This window comes from Hakea prostrata, chromosome 9, assembly GCF_041222555.1.
Source record: "Hakea prostrata isolate BN-2017 chromosome 9, UWA_Hpros_2, whole genome shotgun sequence".
Classification (NCBI taxonomy): domain Eukaryota; kingdom Viridiplantae; phylum Streptophyta; class Magnoliopsida; order Proteales; family Proteaceae; genus Hakea; species Hakea prostrata.
In genome coordinates, this window is record NC_142608.1 from 60140460 (window position 1) to 60156283 (window position 15824).

The 15824-nt window shown below is 36.8% G+C and overlaps 2 protein-coding genes and 1 pseudogene across 2 annotated transcripts; all 3 read left to right on the forward strand.

Annotated features, from left to right (window-relative positions):
• Positions 1-1402: 1402 nt before the first annotated feature.
• PRK (phosphoribulokinase) lies at positions 1403-4292 on the forward strand. The gene is made up of 5 exons (XM_089169185.1): positions 1403-2285; positions 2832-2916; positions 3001-3085; positions 3196-3440; positions 3851-4292. The coding sequence occupies exons 1-5, from the start codon at positions 1732-1734 to the stop codon at positions 4100-4102; spliced, it is 1221 nt and encodes a 406-aa protein (XP_089025311.1). The 5' UTR covers positions 1403-1731; the 3' UTR covers positions 4103-4292.
• Positions 4293-5294: 1002 nt separating this feature from the next.
• On the forward strand, positions 5295-5622 carry LOC149005900 (histone H2B.3-like; annotated as a pseudogene).
• Positions 5623-11841: 6219 nt separating this feature from the next.
• On the forward strand, positions 11842-12186 carry LOC149005901 (uncharacterized). The gene has a single exon (XM_089136006.1). It carries the CDS (start codon positions 11842-11844, stop codon positions 12184-12186), a length of 345 nt encoding a protein of 114 aa, XP_088992132.1.
• The last annotated feature ends 3638 nt before the right edge of the window (positions 12187-15824 follow it).

Here is a 15824-nt window from a genome sequence, read left to right on the forward strand (position 1 = left end):
CTTTTTTCACGAGTGATACAATATTTGGTATCTACAATAAATAAAGTCAAACACTCCCTTTGAGTTGGGATTCTTCATCGATGAGAGTGTTCATTATATATTCAAGAGGGGGATTTACTTCTAGTATACTTTATTGGTACTCAAAGGTAGGCCCTCCTATTAAATGTATGACAGAGAAGTGTGGGGATAATGTAAACGTGTCGTTGATAAGATGATTCAAAATCCACTCCTCCCCAGTTTCCCTTGCAACTCAAATAATCATGGTATTTCATTGTTTGCATCTATAGTGCCGTCACAAAAAATAAACAATAATTTATTGAGCAAATTGCATTGGCATCCCAAAATAGAGGCCTTAAAGCACTGACACTCCACTTTATGTTTAAAAAGCAATGAGACCCAAAATTGAATTTTTACTGAATATATTTGTCAAATTTATCACTGAATACAGTTAAATTACTGTTTATTTTCAAAAATATCCCTATAATAAACAGTTTTTGAAAAGTTTTCAGTGAAAAATTGGAGAAATATATCCAATAAAAATTTAATTTTGGGGTCTCAGTGCTTTTTATTTATAAAGTGGGGGTGTAGTGCTTTAAAACTTCCATTTTGGGGTGCCAATGCAATTTGCTCTAAGTAATTTGGTACCAAGCAGCATTTATATTTATATATATATATATATATATATATATTTGCAAATGCAATAACATGGTAGATTGACATGTGCCATTTAGCACACCAACTGGTTTGACTGGTTGAACCAGCTGATCCGGTTCAGAGGGGAGAGTATCATGTGGTCCCTATGGTACATACATATGGGACCCAAACCCTGAAAACTTACATAAGACCCTCATATCTTCTTCACACCACACCATTCTTCCCCTCATCTCTAACTGACCACCAACTTCTTTCCACGTGGCAAACAACATATCCAAATTGCAACTCATCCCTTAAGGTCTATATTTCTTTTTTTTTGGTAAAAGGAGATTTAATTAAGAGGGGGACAAGAGCCCAAGACATCCTGAGTACAAGCTGGCCAGGAGTGGAATGCCAACCTCCTCTGTCGGGATGGGCCTTCCGCTGCATCGGCTGCCGTTAGCCCTCTGGAGATAAACGCCGCCCGCGGTTAGCTGATGAGCGCCGGACATCTCTACCCCGTGGGCATCCAATCCATGGGAGAAAGGGATCTTCCCAGATGACCGGTTTCGGTCCCTCGAAGATACTTCAGCGTCCTTCCTCTCGGCCCCTCGCGTTCTCTGGGCCTGGCTTCGCCCGCGGGGTGCTGCCTCTCTGGTCGGGCTCTCTCCATGTTTATGTGTGGTCATCATAAACATCACTTAATTAACAAATCTTCATTTCTTCTGATAAGAAGAAGAGAAAGCAAACAGATTAATCACAAAGGACAAATCTACTTACAGCGCCCTGTTTTTGCTTCAACCATGGCCTCTCTTCTTGCTTACTTGAGAACTGAAGGCTAATCTAGTCCAAAACAAGGGGCAGAGATTGATCTGTATAAGAACACTGACAACCACTCGTACCCTTCTATCATCAAATACAAAGCTTTTTCATTTCTGTCCCCTTTCTTATTCTCCCAGCTCTCCCAGCTCTTCCTTAGAAATTAAAAGGAGGGGAGCAAAAACCATTCATGTCTGTTCACAGAAGAAGCTAATTTCAGAAAAATTCACCTCAATGCTTCTCTTCTGCAAGGTTCTAGGAGGTCATTGAACAGCAAAAATGGCAGTTTGCACAGCGTACACAGCAACCACTTCACTTAATTCAACCTCTTCAGTCTCCACACCAACAAAAACCCACTTGGGTTTTCACCAGAGACAGGTCTTTTTCTACAGGAGAAGCAGCAGCAGAAGAGGCAGCAGCAACACCACTGTGATCACATGCTCAGCAGAGGAGAAAACAGTGGTGATTGGATTGGCAGCTGATTCTGGATGTGGAAAGAGTACCTTCATGAGAAGATTGACAAGTGTGTTTGGTGGTGCAGCAGAGCCACCAAAGGGAGGAAATCCAGACTCAAACACTTTGATCAGTGATACTACCACTGTGATTTGTTTGGATGATTACCACTCACTTGATAGAACAGGAAGGAAGGAGAAGGGAGTCACTGCACTTGACCCAAGAGCAAACGACTTTGATCTCATGTATGAACAGGTGAAGGCTATCAAGGAAGGAATTGCTGTTGATAAGCCCATCTATAACCATGTCACTGGTCTCCTAGACCCACCAGAACTTATCAAGCCTCCCAAGATCTTGGTCATTGAAGGATTACATCCAATGTAAGTTCTCTTGATTCTTTAATTTAAGCTGATTACTTCCATTATAACTTCAAATTTGTTTCTGGGTATAGTTTCAGAAAGCTTTGATTCAGAGATTAGCTTCATCTTCCACTGTGAATTTACTATCAAGGGAATTCTGAAGTTAATTTCAGATTAGAGAGAACAGTCTTCTAACTTTTTCTCTCTCTTTTTGTAAATCTGTGTCTCTCACAAGCACACATTCTCAGTCATCTATCCTGAAAATATCTTTGCTTTGTTCGAATGATGTAGTCTTTGAATATGGATTGGTGGCACGTGGCATGTGTTTCACCAACCAGTTCTAGAGAAAATTTGCCTATCCTTTGTATTTTCCGATCCTCAAATTATACTCCAATGATATCTTTCCATCATACATTTAGAAGGGGTCCACCTTATACGCACTCGTAACCTTCCTGACAATATTCATGTGAATATAAATAGTAACCCTTGGATTTAGGGTGGCCTCTGTGGTTGGCCATTCACTTTTTGACTTCTCTTTTAATGAGTTGGCTTTTCTTTGATCTATAGGTATGATTCTAGGGTAAGGGATCTCTTGGACTTCAGTATCTACTTGGACATCAGCAATGAAGTTAAGTTTGCTTGGAAAATTCAGGTAAGTTTGATTTTCTAGCCATGGTATATCAATGTCTCATCTTCCATTTTGTCTGGTCTTCTAATGTTTCAAGAAAATTTGCAGAGGGACATGGCAGAGCGTGGACACAGCCTTGAAAGTATTAAGGCTAGTATCGAAGCCCGAAAACCGGATTTTGATGCCTATATTGGTAAGTTTTTCTTATAAAAGATAGTTGCAGAACAGAGAAAAAAAATTCTGGTTTCTCTTGTTATGTTCTGGAGATCTCTTTCCATTGAGATGGTTGTTCAAAAAATGCAGATCCACAGAAGCAATATGCAGATGCAGTGATAGAAGTACTACCAACCCAGCTCATTCCTGATGATAATGAAGGGAAGGTTTTGAGGGTTAGGTTGATAATGAAAGAAGGTGTTAAGTTCTTCAGCCCTGTTTACCTCTTTGATGAGGGATCAACCATCTCTTGGATCCCCTGTGGAAGGAAATTGACTTGTTCATACCCTGGCATCAAATTCTACTATGGCCCTGACAGTTACTATGGCCATGAGGTAATTGTCAACACTCTCTAATCCTTCTATTCTTTCCTTCAAGTTATCCATGTCATTCCACATTGCTTTCATAAGGCCATTTGTTGTGGTGAAGAGCGATTTTTACCATGTATAATGTTCCGGCATTCATAGCAGGGCCTAAATGTGCCCGAATCACCATTTTGTGAAGTTGGTCATTGCCAAGTAGGCATGGGTCTTGTTCAAAATTTCAAACTCTTCGAAATAACTGGCTTGCAGAATTCTGGGAGGTCATACATTGTTGTTTTGGGTGTTTTTGGTACACGGGTATTTGAATCTTTTCTTAAACATAGACAATTTTATCAAATCCTGTAAATCTTTATGTTTGTATTAGATTGCCACTTTTACCTCCTTCATTCTAAATGTTTATGTTTTCTCCCAATTTTTTCTAGGTTTCTGTATTGGAGATGGATGGGCAGTTTGATAGGTTAGATGAGCTAATCTATGTGGAGAGTCATTTGAGCAACATCTCCACAAGGTTCTATGGTGAAGTTACTCAACAAATGTTGAAGCACTCAGACTTCCCTGGAAGTAACAATGGAACAGGTCTCTTTCAGACCATTGTTGGGTTGAAGATTAGAGACCTCTATGAGCAAATTGTTGCAAGCAGAGCTGCAACTCCACTGGAAGCAGCCAAGGCCTGATGATCATTGGAAATTAATATCCATTGTCAAAGCATTAGTTTTTTCTTGCTCATCTTCATTTGAGCATAGATGCCTGTATAAGTTCTAGAGAATTTTAATAATGCATTTCTTGTAACTTTGTGGGGAGTTGTAAAATAGAATAGCCAAGAACAGATAAAAAGCAATTAATTAAGAAGATGTTTTTCAGTTTTGAGACTTTGATTATAACCGTAGGTTCAGCAGTGCTCATACTAATTGCAAACCTAATTATTGATATTGCTGCAATGCTTCACTATGGATGGAGGGCAAACTTATAAAGTTATAAGCGTGGTACAAAAAGTCGGTGGCGATATATCGCCCTATCGATAGAACCTGACACAAAACCCATGGGCGACAGGTGAAATTCGAAAAGTCGGCAATATATTGCCATTGTTGATGATATTTAGCTAATTTTCAATCGAATTTTTTGTGATTTTCCGCTGAATTTTTTGCCATTTTCTCTCCTCTCCAAAGCTTTCCGGAGCTTTTCTCTCCTGTTTCTTGCATTTGAACCCTATTATGCTTGGATCTTTGTGTCTACGAGTACATCTTGCTTCGTTATTGTCAACTATCATGTTGTATGTGTCAATCAAATAGGATTTCACTTAAGAGGAGATGGATCCACCTAGGCATAGAGCTTAACATTGAAATTTAAGATGATTGAATTACACTATTTACTTGCATACATTCTTGTACTTCTGTACTACTATTGTATCATGTAATTGTATAATGAATTGTAGATTTTAGTATTTCCCTTAACTAGTTATGTAATTGTGTTCTCTTTACAAATTTACATTGGTTTATATAGGTTTTCCACATTTCTATCTTCATTTGCATATAGCTTGGGCGTGTGCCGACTAAAAACATTAGTTTACATCAAAATAATGTTCCTAGTGTGTCAAATTAAGCTATATAACAAAATTTATGTCAAAATGACCATAAATACCCCTGAAACCAGGATTTTTATCCCCTCCTGTACTACCACCCTATAGTTACCTCCAGTTGATCATTGGATTTTTGACATTTGGATCATTCTAATCCAATGGTCAAAATCATTTGTTTGAAAAAGAAAAACGCAAAGAGGACAAAATAGACGCATATTGAGCACCATTGTTTTCTAAGTTCATCTTTTGCAGCATCAATTTTCTTTCGATTTCAGTAGTCGTGTTCTGTGATGGCGCCAAAGGCAGAGAAGAAGCCAGCAGAGAGAAGCCTGCCTCCGTTGCTGCAGAGGAGAAGAAAGTAGAGAAGGCACCGGTTGGCGAGAAGAAGCTTCCCAAGGAAGCCGCTACTTTGACAAGAAGAAGAAGAGATCGAAGAAGAGCATTGAGAGATACAAGATCTACATCTTTAAGGTTTTGAAACAGGTTCATCCAGACATTGGTATTTCTAGCAAGGCCATGGGAATTCAAACTGCTGTTCGGTTGGTGTTGCCAGGAGAGCTTGCGAAGCATGTTGTTTCTGAAGGGACTAAGGTTGTTACTAAGTTCACGAGTTCTTAGGGTTTCTTTAATCGTAGGTGCCGGTTTTAGGGTTTCTCTAGCATTATTGTGTTTAATTTTGAATCGATGTACGAGTTGTAAAGATTAGGTTTACAATTTATTGTTCGGTGTAATTCTCTGGGTTTCTTCTATCTATGGATCTCCATTTTCTTGCAAAGAGGACAAAACACTGCAGATCTTCCTTCCGTTTCTACACTTGTTCTTCCTAATTGGAAATGGCTGGCATCTTTATCATCTCAAAACATCTAAAAATCATGTGGATTACAGATTCCTTTGATGAGAAAACATCTGATTCTGTGATTTTCACATTGTTAATGGTCAAAATCCTGTAAAATCAAAACTCTTGGTAATGTCAAGATCTTGACTGGAAATCCTTATTCTCAAATGAAAAATATTTGAATGGATCTTAGTATTCTCAAAATCCTTTCTATAGAATGAAGTACCCAAAGTGTTGCAGATCGATGGGGGTTAATAAATGGAAGATGAAGCAGATGGGGTTAGGAAATGGAAGACGAAATCTCCTCTTTAAATAAAAGTGTTTTTTTCTCTTTCAAACCAAATGATTTTGACCGTTGGATTAGAGTCATCCAGGTGTCAAGAATCCAACATCTGGAGCAAACTATAGGGTGTCAGTACTGAACTGGACAAAAATCCCTCAGACCATGGGTCAATTGACATTTTGGACATTATGTGATGTCCATAGCCACCGACGCCGACATTTTGGACATTATGAGATTTTGGATTTTCAGATTTAAGATTTTGAATAAGATTGAAAGAACTTCAGTGAAGAATTCGACCTAACAAACTAGTTCGTTGAAGCACAATTAATTATTTCTTGGTATTCCTTCTAACAAAAAAATATTAATTACAAGGCACTCAAATCTATCAGAACCATTATTGAAAAAAAAAAAAAAAAATTTCAGAATTCAATACATTTACCAAAAAACAGAAGATGCAAAGTGAGAACGGAGAAATTTTAACATGCTCTCAACCAAAATTTCTCACCTGAAAATCAAGATGTAATGCTAATAAATTTCTGTTCAATACAGTTATTCAATCGAGATTTATACAGTGAACCTTAATTTTTTCTTCTTCTTTTCAGTCATCAAGCTATCTGCAGAGTCTTTATTGCTTCTTGGAGCTTCTCCTGGATCTCATCATCTGTGTATCCGTGATCAATCAGTTTCTCTTCCAGCATCACAAGTTTCAGTTGAATCTGTTGCTTCCTGTCATGCTCTAGGATCTCCCTGTTGGGTTTGTTCACATCAGCGACAGCGACGCTCTGATCTCCCTGAAATCCCTTCTTCTCTACTCTAGGGTTCTTTGGCTTCACGAAAAATTTGTTCTCCTGGGCATACTGCAATCCCATGCCGTTGTAATCGCTCACTGGAATTGGGAAACTAAAATTGATGTTCACCGAACAAAATCGAAGCAGGAGATATGCTGTGAAATCTTAAGACGAAAAAATCGAAGCAATAATGTGAAATCGTAATCGAAAGCAGGAGATTTGATATGAGAGGGAAAATGAAAGCAGGAATGTGAAATTTATAAACGCAAATATCGTGACCGACTCAGACTCGAATTCCCATTTGCAAATCGCGACACACTTCGACCGTTATTCGAACTCCACCAATGCGATGTGGTATTATTATATTATAAGTTATAATATAAGTATATAACTAATAACAATATTATTATCTTAATCCCTTTTATTATTTTTAAATATTAATCGATCAGTAATTTGTTCATTTTACAATTACTTCGTGCTGTGTAGATTAATTAATGTTGTGGTTTTTTTTTTCTCTTCCAAAATGCCAATGATAGCCCTTAAGGGTATGTTATTACTGTTTTACCCTTGGTTTGATTTTATCCGTTTCAGCTACTTATGCTCATAATACCATTAAGTTGAAATTATTAAAATTTTTTTTTACTCAAATAGATTATAGTTTTGAAAATAATTACTAATTTTAAATTTTGTTATAATTTTTGTCCCCCAATCAATTTTCTACCATGGATTACCCAAATTATCCTTTAAGTCTTTTATTACAAATGATGGAACGGACAAATGATATGAGGACTGAGAGCTACAAAAGACAAGCTGGCTAGAGCTACAAATGATATGAAACAGACAAATGTTATTTAGAAAGTTTTTTTTTTTTTTTTCTTTCTCTCTAAAAGGTCATTTGTATTAAAAAGCGAAAAAACCAAACAAAATCATACAATCAAGAACCAATCCTCAATCTCACAATATCAATTGCCCCTAGTTACTTACACCTAATCTCACTAGTTCCATCTCACAGAAACATAGAAAAGAAGTCAAACTTTGAAGCGAGACCGACCAGGTGCCTCTAGATCAAGTTAACTCCTTATCGTTGATGTTCAGGATAAATTAACATTTGACCAGTCTCATAGCTCGATTTGCCAAGAAGTCAGCAGCCTGATTGTTTTATATATAACAATGGATAATTTTCCAAGGACAACGGGCAAGAAAGAAATCAACATCTCTCCAGCATCGCAAGAAAATGCACGGAATCTTCCTTTGTTGAATCAATATCACAACAGCCACTGAGTCACACTCAATCCAGTGCCGTGGTATATCTAACTTTACTGCCCACTCTATACCCTATACCCTATATCAGAGCCTCCATTTCAGCCTCAAAATTAGTTTCATACCTAAAAAGGAGGTGAAGTTAAAAATAACAGCTTGATGACTCATCTCTAAACAATCCACCTGCACCAGCCATACTAGGATTGCCCAAAGAACTACCATCCACATTTAGCTTAACCCACTTTACAAAAGGCGATACCCAGAAAATTTCTTGAGGAGAAGCAGGGCTCTTAATAGAGATTTTCAGACCCGTGGTCTGCGAGTGGGCAAAAACCACTGGAGAGACCTTTATACTATCAATTACATAATCATGATGAATGATCAAGGTCAAAGGAGATCTGACATAGTACCTAGGTTTTAGATAGTAGTACCTCCTCATATCAAAATTTATTACGAGCAAACTACAAATAATACAAAAGCAAGAAGCATCCATAAAACCACACAGTCTTTAAAGGCGAAGCATTAGCCTGTTGCCACCACTACTTGTAACTATCTTGAAGAGAAGAGTTTGCCTTCTAACTCATACCAAACCATGCACACAAAAACTGCCAACGACTACAAGCAAAAGAGCAATGAATAAAAATATGTGTAATATCTTCAGAAGCCCCTAAACACATACTACAACGTGAAACCAAGGAGATCCCTTTGGACATAACCACCGCGTCAACTGGGATCTTCCCTTGAGAGATACGCCAACATAAAATCTGCTGTGTAGGTAATAACTTAAAATTCCAAGTCATGTTCACCCAATCCACAGCCACATCCTTTTTATTGTGCATATCGAGACATATTTGATTGAGAACTCTCCTTGGATAGTACCAGTCCAATGACAAATATCATCGTGAACACCAGTAGGAAGAGTGATAAGACTTACTAACTCCGGAACTTCTCTTAAACGAGGGGATTGTACCCTTGTAAAACATCATTGCCGATCAAGATTGAAGTCTGCCACTTTAGGATTTAACTTGTCCACCAAAATGGAAGGAACCTCCAATTGGGAAGCAATAGTAAAGTCTCTTAACTAGCGATCCTTTAAAAAATTTATGGTTGTCCCATCACCCACTGTCCATCTCTCATGAAAAGCAATAAAATGCCAAACCTTTTTTAGTCAAAAAAGAATTGAAGAACGATGTCTAGAAGTCCGCAAATTACCCTTATCATCAACCAACTTTCCTCTCAAAAATCTTGAAAAGAAAGAGTTATTATGCTTTATTTGTCGGGCCAACCTACAGAGACAAGTAAAATTGACCTCCCGCAAATGACGAAGTCCCAGCCCGCCTTCACACTTCTGAGCACAAACGGCTCCCATTGGACAATGATTTTCTTTATTGACTCTATATTTTCAGTTCAAATAAAATTATGCATCCATGTTTCAGCTTGCTTTATATTAGAGCCTGACTACCAGTACACTAAAAAATTATGAATGGGCATACTAGAGACGACAGAGCGAAGAAGTTTCACTCTTTCTGCCATAAACAAAAGCTTCCCTTTCCAACCAAGAAGGCGACTTTTGATTATATCAAGCACAGGCAACAACCTGCAGCGAGTCACTTTACCTTTAAAAATATCAACACCAAGATACTTTGTAGGGAAAGAAGTTGTTGGGACCTGAAGAAGCTCAATTTTTTTTGGCTCCTATAAGGAGCAACTTGGCCAAAAAAGAGCTTACTTTTGTTAAAGTTAATATGATGCCCAAAGAAGTCTTGATATTTTCCAAAAAAATCCACTAATCCCTTAACATATCTCAATGAAGCATTTGGAAAAATGAAAATATCATCAACATATAACAGAAAAGAAGGCACTTCCAAACCCTTAGGGCCAGGCAAAGCCTTAAGATTCCTTGACATCATCATAGAGCGAAGGTCTCTACACAACACTTTTTCTGCTAAAAGGAAGATAAGAGAGGAGATGGAATCACCTTGACGCAACCCCCTCTCAACATCAATATAACCCACAGGTCCCCCATTCAATAGAATATAAATTCTAGAAGAAACCAACATCTCATGAATTCGCCCGACCCAGTTGTCGGAAAAGCCAATTTTTCACAAGAGAGGAAAGAGAAAATCCCAACAACTTCCTCTAATAGAGGAGAACAATATATTGGTAAGCTCTGAAGCAACATAAAAACTTTCTGAAATAAACTTACCCTTCTGAAAAGCTCCTTGTTCAACATATATCAATTTGGGAAGAAGAAGACTGAGACGAGAAGCCATAGTCAAAAATATAGAAGTTTTTGTACTGCAGACTGGCACTGAGATATGCACAAAAAAAAAGGATGTGGTTGTGGATTGGGTGAACATAACTTGGAATTTTAAGTTATTACCTACACAGCAGATTTTATGTTGGCGTATCTCTTAAGGGAAGATCCCGGTTGACGCGGTGGTTATGTCCAAAGGGATCTCGTTGGTTTCACGTTGTGGTATGTGTTTAGGGGCTTCTGAAGATATTACACATATTTTTATTCATTGCTCTTTCGCTTGTAATTGTTGGCAGTCTTTGTGTGCATGGTTTGGTATGAGTTAGAAGACAAACTCTTCTCTTCAAGATAGTTACAAGTGGTGGTGGCAACAGGCTAATACTTCGCCTTTAGAGACTATGTGGTTTCATGGATGCTTCTTGCTTTTGTATTATTTGTAGTTTGCTTGTATTAAATTTTGATATGAAGAGGTGCTACTATCTAAAAACTAGGTACTACGTCAGGTCTCCTTTGACCTTGATAATTCATCATGATTATGTAATTGATAGTATAAAGGTCTCTCCAGTGGTTTTGCCCACTCGCAAAGCAACAGGTCTAAAAATCTATATTAAGAGCCCTACTCCTCAAGAAATTTTATGGGTATTGTCTTTTGTAGGGTGGGTTAGGCTAAATGTGAATGGCAGTTCTTTGGGCAATCTTAGTATGGCTGGTGCAGGTGGACTGTTTAGAGATGAGTCATCAGTTATTATTTTTAACTTCAACTCCTTTTTTAGGTATAAAAACTAATTTTGAGGCTGAAATGGATGCTCTGATGTAGAGTATAGAGTGAGCAGTAAAGTTAGATATACCATGGCATACCCTTGGTTTGATTTTATCAGTATTTGAGCATAAGTAGCTAAAACGGATAAAATCAAACCAAGGGTAAAATAGTAATAACATACCCTTAAGGGCTATTATTGGCATTTTGGAAAAAAAAAAAGCCACAACATTAGTTAATCTACACAACACGAAGTAATTGTAAAATAAACAAATTACTGATCGATTATTTCTAAATAATAAAAGGGATTAGGATAATAATATTGTTATTAGTTATATACTTATATTATAACACAATAATACCACATCGCATTGGTGGAGTTCGAATAAAGGTCGAAGTGTGTCGCAATTTGCAAATCGGAATTCGAGTCTGAGTCGGTCGCGATACTTGCGTTTATAAAACACGTTCCTTTCTCCTTCACAGATCCATCAATTTCACATTCCTGCTTTCATTTTCCCTCTCAATATCAAATCTCCTGCTTTCGATTACGATTTCACTTCACTGCTTCGATTTTTTTCGTCTTAAGATTTCACAGCATATCTCCTCTTAGAATTTGTTAGGTGAACATCAATTTTAGTTTCCCAATTCCAATGAGCAATGTACAACGGCATGGGATTGCAAACCTCAAGGGGGTCTGGCACAACTGGGTATGCCCAGGAGAACAAATTTTTTGTGAAGCCAAAGAACCCTAGAGTAGAAAAGAAGGGATTTCAAGGAGATCAGAAGAAGAAGCCCAACATGGAGATCCTAGAGCATGACAGGAAGCGACAGATTCAACTGAAACTTGTGATGCTAGAAGAGAAACTGATTGATCACGGTTACACACATGATGAGATCCAAGAGAAGCTCCAAGAAGCAAGAAAGACTCTGGAGGTGGCGGGTAGTAGCTTGATGATTGAAAAGAAAAAGAAAATTAGGGTTCACTGTATAAATCTCGATTAGATAAATTGTATTGAACAGAAATTTATTAGCATTACATCTTGGTTTCTAGGTGAGAAATTTTGGTTGAGAGCATGTTAAAATTTCTCCGTTCCCATTGCATCGTCTTTTTTCCTTTTTCTTTTCTTTTTCTTTTTTTTTTTTTTTTTTGGTAAATGTTTTGAATTCTGAATTTTTTTCCCCAATAATGCTTCTGATAGATTTGACTGCCTTGTAATTAATATTTTTTTTGTTAGAAGGAATACCACGAAATAATTAATTGTGCTTCAACGAATTAGTTTGTTAGGTCGAACTCTTCAGTCTTCACTCTATGGAAAAAGAAAAGAATGAAAAACTTTCTATCAAATTCAAATTAAGTCTGAAAATCCTAAATCCGGGATGGTTGAACTTTTTAAACACAACAAAATCATAATCACACTCCATCAATCTGCTTCTTGTTTTCTTGCCCATAGTTTTATTGATTTCAAGAGATTTAAGAACACAAAATGAGTTCAACGAACAGGGCTTGGATCGTGGCTGCAAGCATCGGGGCTGTCAAAGCAGTCAAGGATCAAGGGTTCTATGGATAGGGCAAAATAGTCAAAAATATCTACAAGTATTTACATATAAGCATGGTAAAAAAGTCGGTGATATATCGCCGTGTCGATAGAACCTGACATGAAACTCATGGGCGACTAGGAATTTCCAAAAGTCGGTTCCGTGTATGTTTATTGGCCTTAAACTATACAACAAAATTCTTAAACTATACAACAAAATTCAGATCAAAATGAGATTTTTAGGTGTAGGTGATATCAACAACCACTGACACGACATTTTGGACCTAACCTATAAGGTCATTTTAAGATTTAGGATTTTCTAGCTTAAGATTGTGAATAAGATTTAAAGATCTTCATTCTTTTCCTTTTCCATAAAATGAAAAGTTCGACCCAATACACTGAAAAGTTCGTTGAAGCACAATTCATTATTTCTTGGTATTCCTTCTAACAAATAAAGTTCGTTATTTGGGGTCTCCCCGATCAACTCTGAAATCTTTCTGGGATGAGGAAGATGATTATCAGGATGATGCGTAATGTTGCAGCAGGGTATCTCAGTTGATTTGCTCCTTTTATTAATTTAGAATTAAGAAAAGGAATAAATAGGGTATTATGTTTGGGGAGTAGTAGTGAATGTGGTTCTTTGGTACAATTCCTTTATGGTTTTTATGTGGAAATATGGTTTGTTTGGAACTGGCACCTCAATAGAGAACTATGTTGCTACGAACATATCAGTAATGGATTTGTTTTAGTATAAATTCTAGCGTCTGATTTCTTTTATGTTTTATATCAATTTCAACTGCGATCATGGGAAAGATACATATGTAGTTATATTTGTTTAGAATGTCAAGAGTGTCAGTACTCAGGTTTTTATTACTGCAGATTAGTTTAATGTGGTCAGGTGAACCTCAGTTCGTAAAGGAATAAATGGAATCTTTGTACAGTGACATTGAATGCAAGACTGTCTAAAAGAATTCTGAAGCAAATGCTATTCCTTTAAATGAAATCTCTGTATAGTGATGGCAACACACTTGCTTGATGTTGCATATACCCATTATGTGGGGATTCTGTCTGTTCAAACCAGGCGGAGTTGGCTTTTTTAGGTTTCGTTTACCGGTGCCCATTGTACTTGGAAATGTTCGCTTACTTCTAATCTTCTTCTGTTGTTACTACATCCACTAAAGCCAAGCCAAGAATGAATTTCTTGTGCCTCATCTCTCCTCTTGTTTCTGGTTTCTGGTCTCTTGCTTTTGAATTTCTTGTTCCTCTTGCTGTTATTTCTTTTGTTTTTGTTTGCTCGTCTTTCCTTTTCCTTTTTCTTCTATTATCTTCCTCCCCATTATCTTTTCTATTTGCTCTTCTTTACCTTCAATGTTGGTTTCCTCCAGTATCCTAAAAAATACATATGACCTATGTACTATTTCTGTCAAATACTAAACAAGCATTTTAGGAAGGGAAAAAAAAAAAACCCTGCAATAAATCAACAAGTTCAGTTTGTGAATCCACACTCATTGGCTCTGAAGAACAACCTTACAATATGGTAACATTCAATATCAAACCATGGGAGAAAATTCAAGAAAACAAAGAGAATACAATAAACATGAAGATCAAAAGAGAATACAACACACTTGAAGATCAAAAACAGCAGCTATATACCGTTAGTAGAACTAACAGAATGCGCATTGTGTTTGGTATGAACTTGGTGCAATGCCGTTGTTATTGATGGACTTGAACAGCAGATGACATGCACTGGATAATTTTCTTCGGAACAAATTTATGGCTTCCTTTACCCAAAAAATATATTTATGGGGTGTATTTGACCCAAAAGAAAATATTTATGGCATGGTTGAAAAATTGGGTTGTTGAGCTGACTGAGTTTTTGAAAACACCAGGGATCTGATCTAATTAAAAATAGTTGTTCTAATGGTGAAATCAATACCTCTTAGTAAAAAGGTTGTGGGTTCGACTCTTGCATATTAATATCCCCATCTCCAGTACTAATTAAAACAAAAATGAAGCGCCTTTGTTCCACAAAAAAAAAAAAAAAAATAGATCTAGGAAGAAATAACTCCCCCTAATTCCAAAAAGATTAACAATAAAACTCCATGGTAGAACCCACCAGACATTTTAGAGCTTATATCTTGATTCTCCTACTGCCAAAAAATCAAGAATGGCATTGTGCTCTCCATTGATATATCGAAAAAATAATAGCATTTGCTACCCAATCAATTGAAGAGATCCCACACTAAACCGAGAGACTACAGGAAGGTTGTGCATCTCAAGGATGCTGATCTTCTCAGCTCTCTGAGATTCCTTCCTTGAAACTGAGTCTTGCAATCATTCTATCTCTCAACATACTTTGGAGACTTCCAAACATTGGGAGCTTTTTTCAATTCTACGCTGTGAAATTATACATGCCTTCAACATACTAGAAGTCTCAATATCTATCATCAGACATGAATTTTGGTGTTCAAAAAAGGGCCATTTACTAGGATTTTTGTTCGCGGCAGCGCCTGCTCCTCACTGTTGAGGGCGGAGATTTTGCCACATATACAAGAGGCAATGGTACGGTGTAAGATCAAAATTCGGGAGTTTAGTTGTAAATATAATTTTTATTTGGGTTAATTACTATTGCCTCCTTATATTTTAGTTTTATTACCAATCAAACCCCCTTCTTTGTGAAATTACTATTGCCCCATCACTTCTAAAGGTCTTAAGTGGCTGTTAACATCAAATATGAAATGCCTATTTTGCCCTTAAAATTAAGAAGTAAAAAAATGTGGCATTACCGTCATTTATAGAAACTATATTGCATGTCAATTATATCTTTAAAATCTTATATTTTAGAATTAGTTTTGAATTTGGTGGGACCACGTACTTATGATTGTTGAAACTTTCACATTCCACTTAAATCTTTCATAATCACCATGATGAAAGTTTTACAAACAAATTAGCATGTAAGATCTAATTGATAGAAAATTTGGTAACATACATAATGGTTAGCATATATTAGGTGATTTTTAATTTTCAGCTTTGAATTAAATTTGATATTTCTTAATGTTTAGTTTCTATTTAATTACATCTTTCCTTTATTTGGTGATTTATTTT

Coding starts and splice junctions, on each gene's coding strand:
- PRK (XM_089169185.1), top strand. CDS start 1,732: ATGGCAGTTTGCACAGCGTACACAGCAACCACTTCACTTAATTCAACC. Junction 2,286..2,831: donor ATTGAAGGATTACATCCAAT/GTAAGTTCTCTT, acceptor TTTGATCTATAG/GTATGATTCTAGGGTAAGGG. Junction 3,086..3,195: donor GGATTTTGATGCCTATATTG/GTAAGTTTTTCT, acceptor CAAAAAATGCAG/ATCCACAGAAGCAATATGCA.
- LOC149005901 (XM_089136006.1), top strand. CDS start 11,842: ATGTACAACGGCATGGGATTGCAAACCTCAAGGGGGTCTGGCACAACT.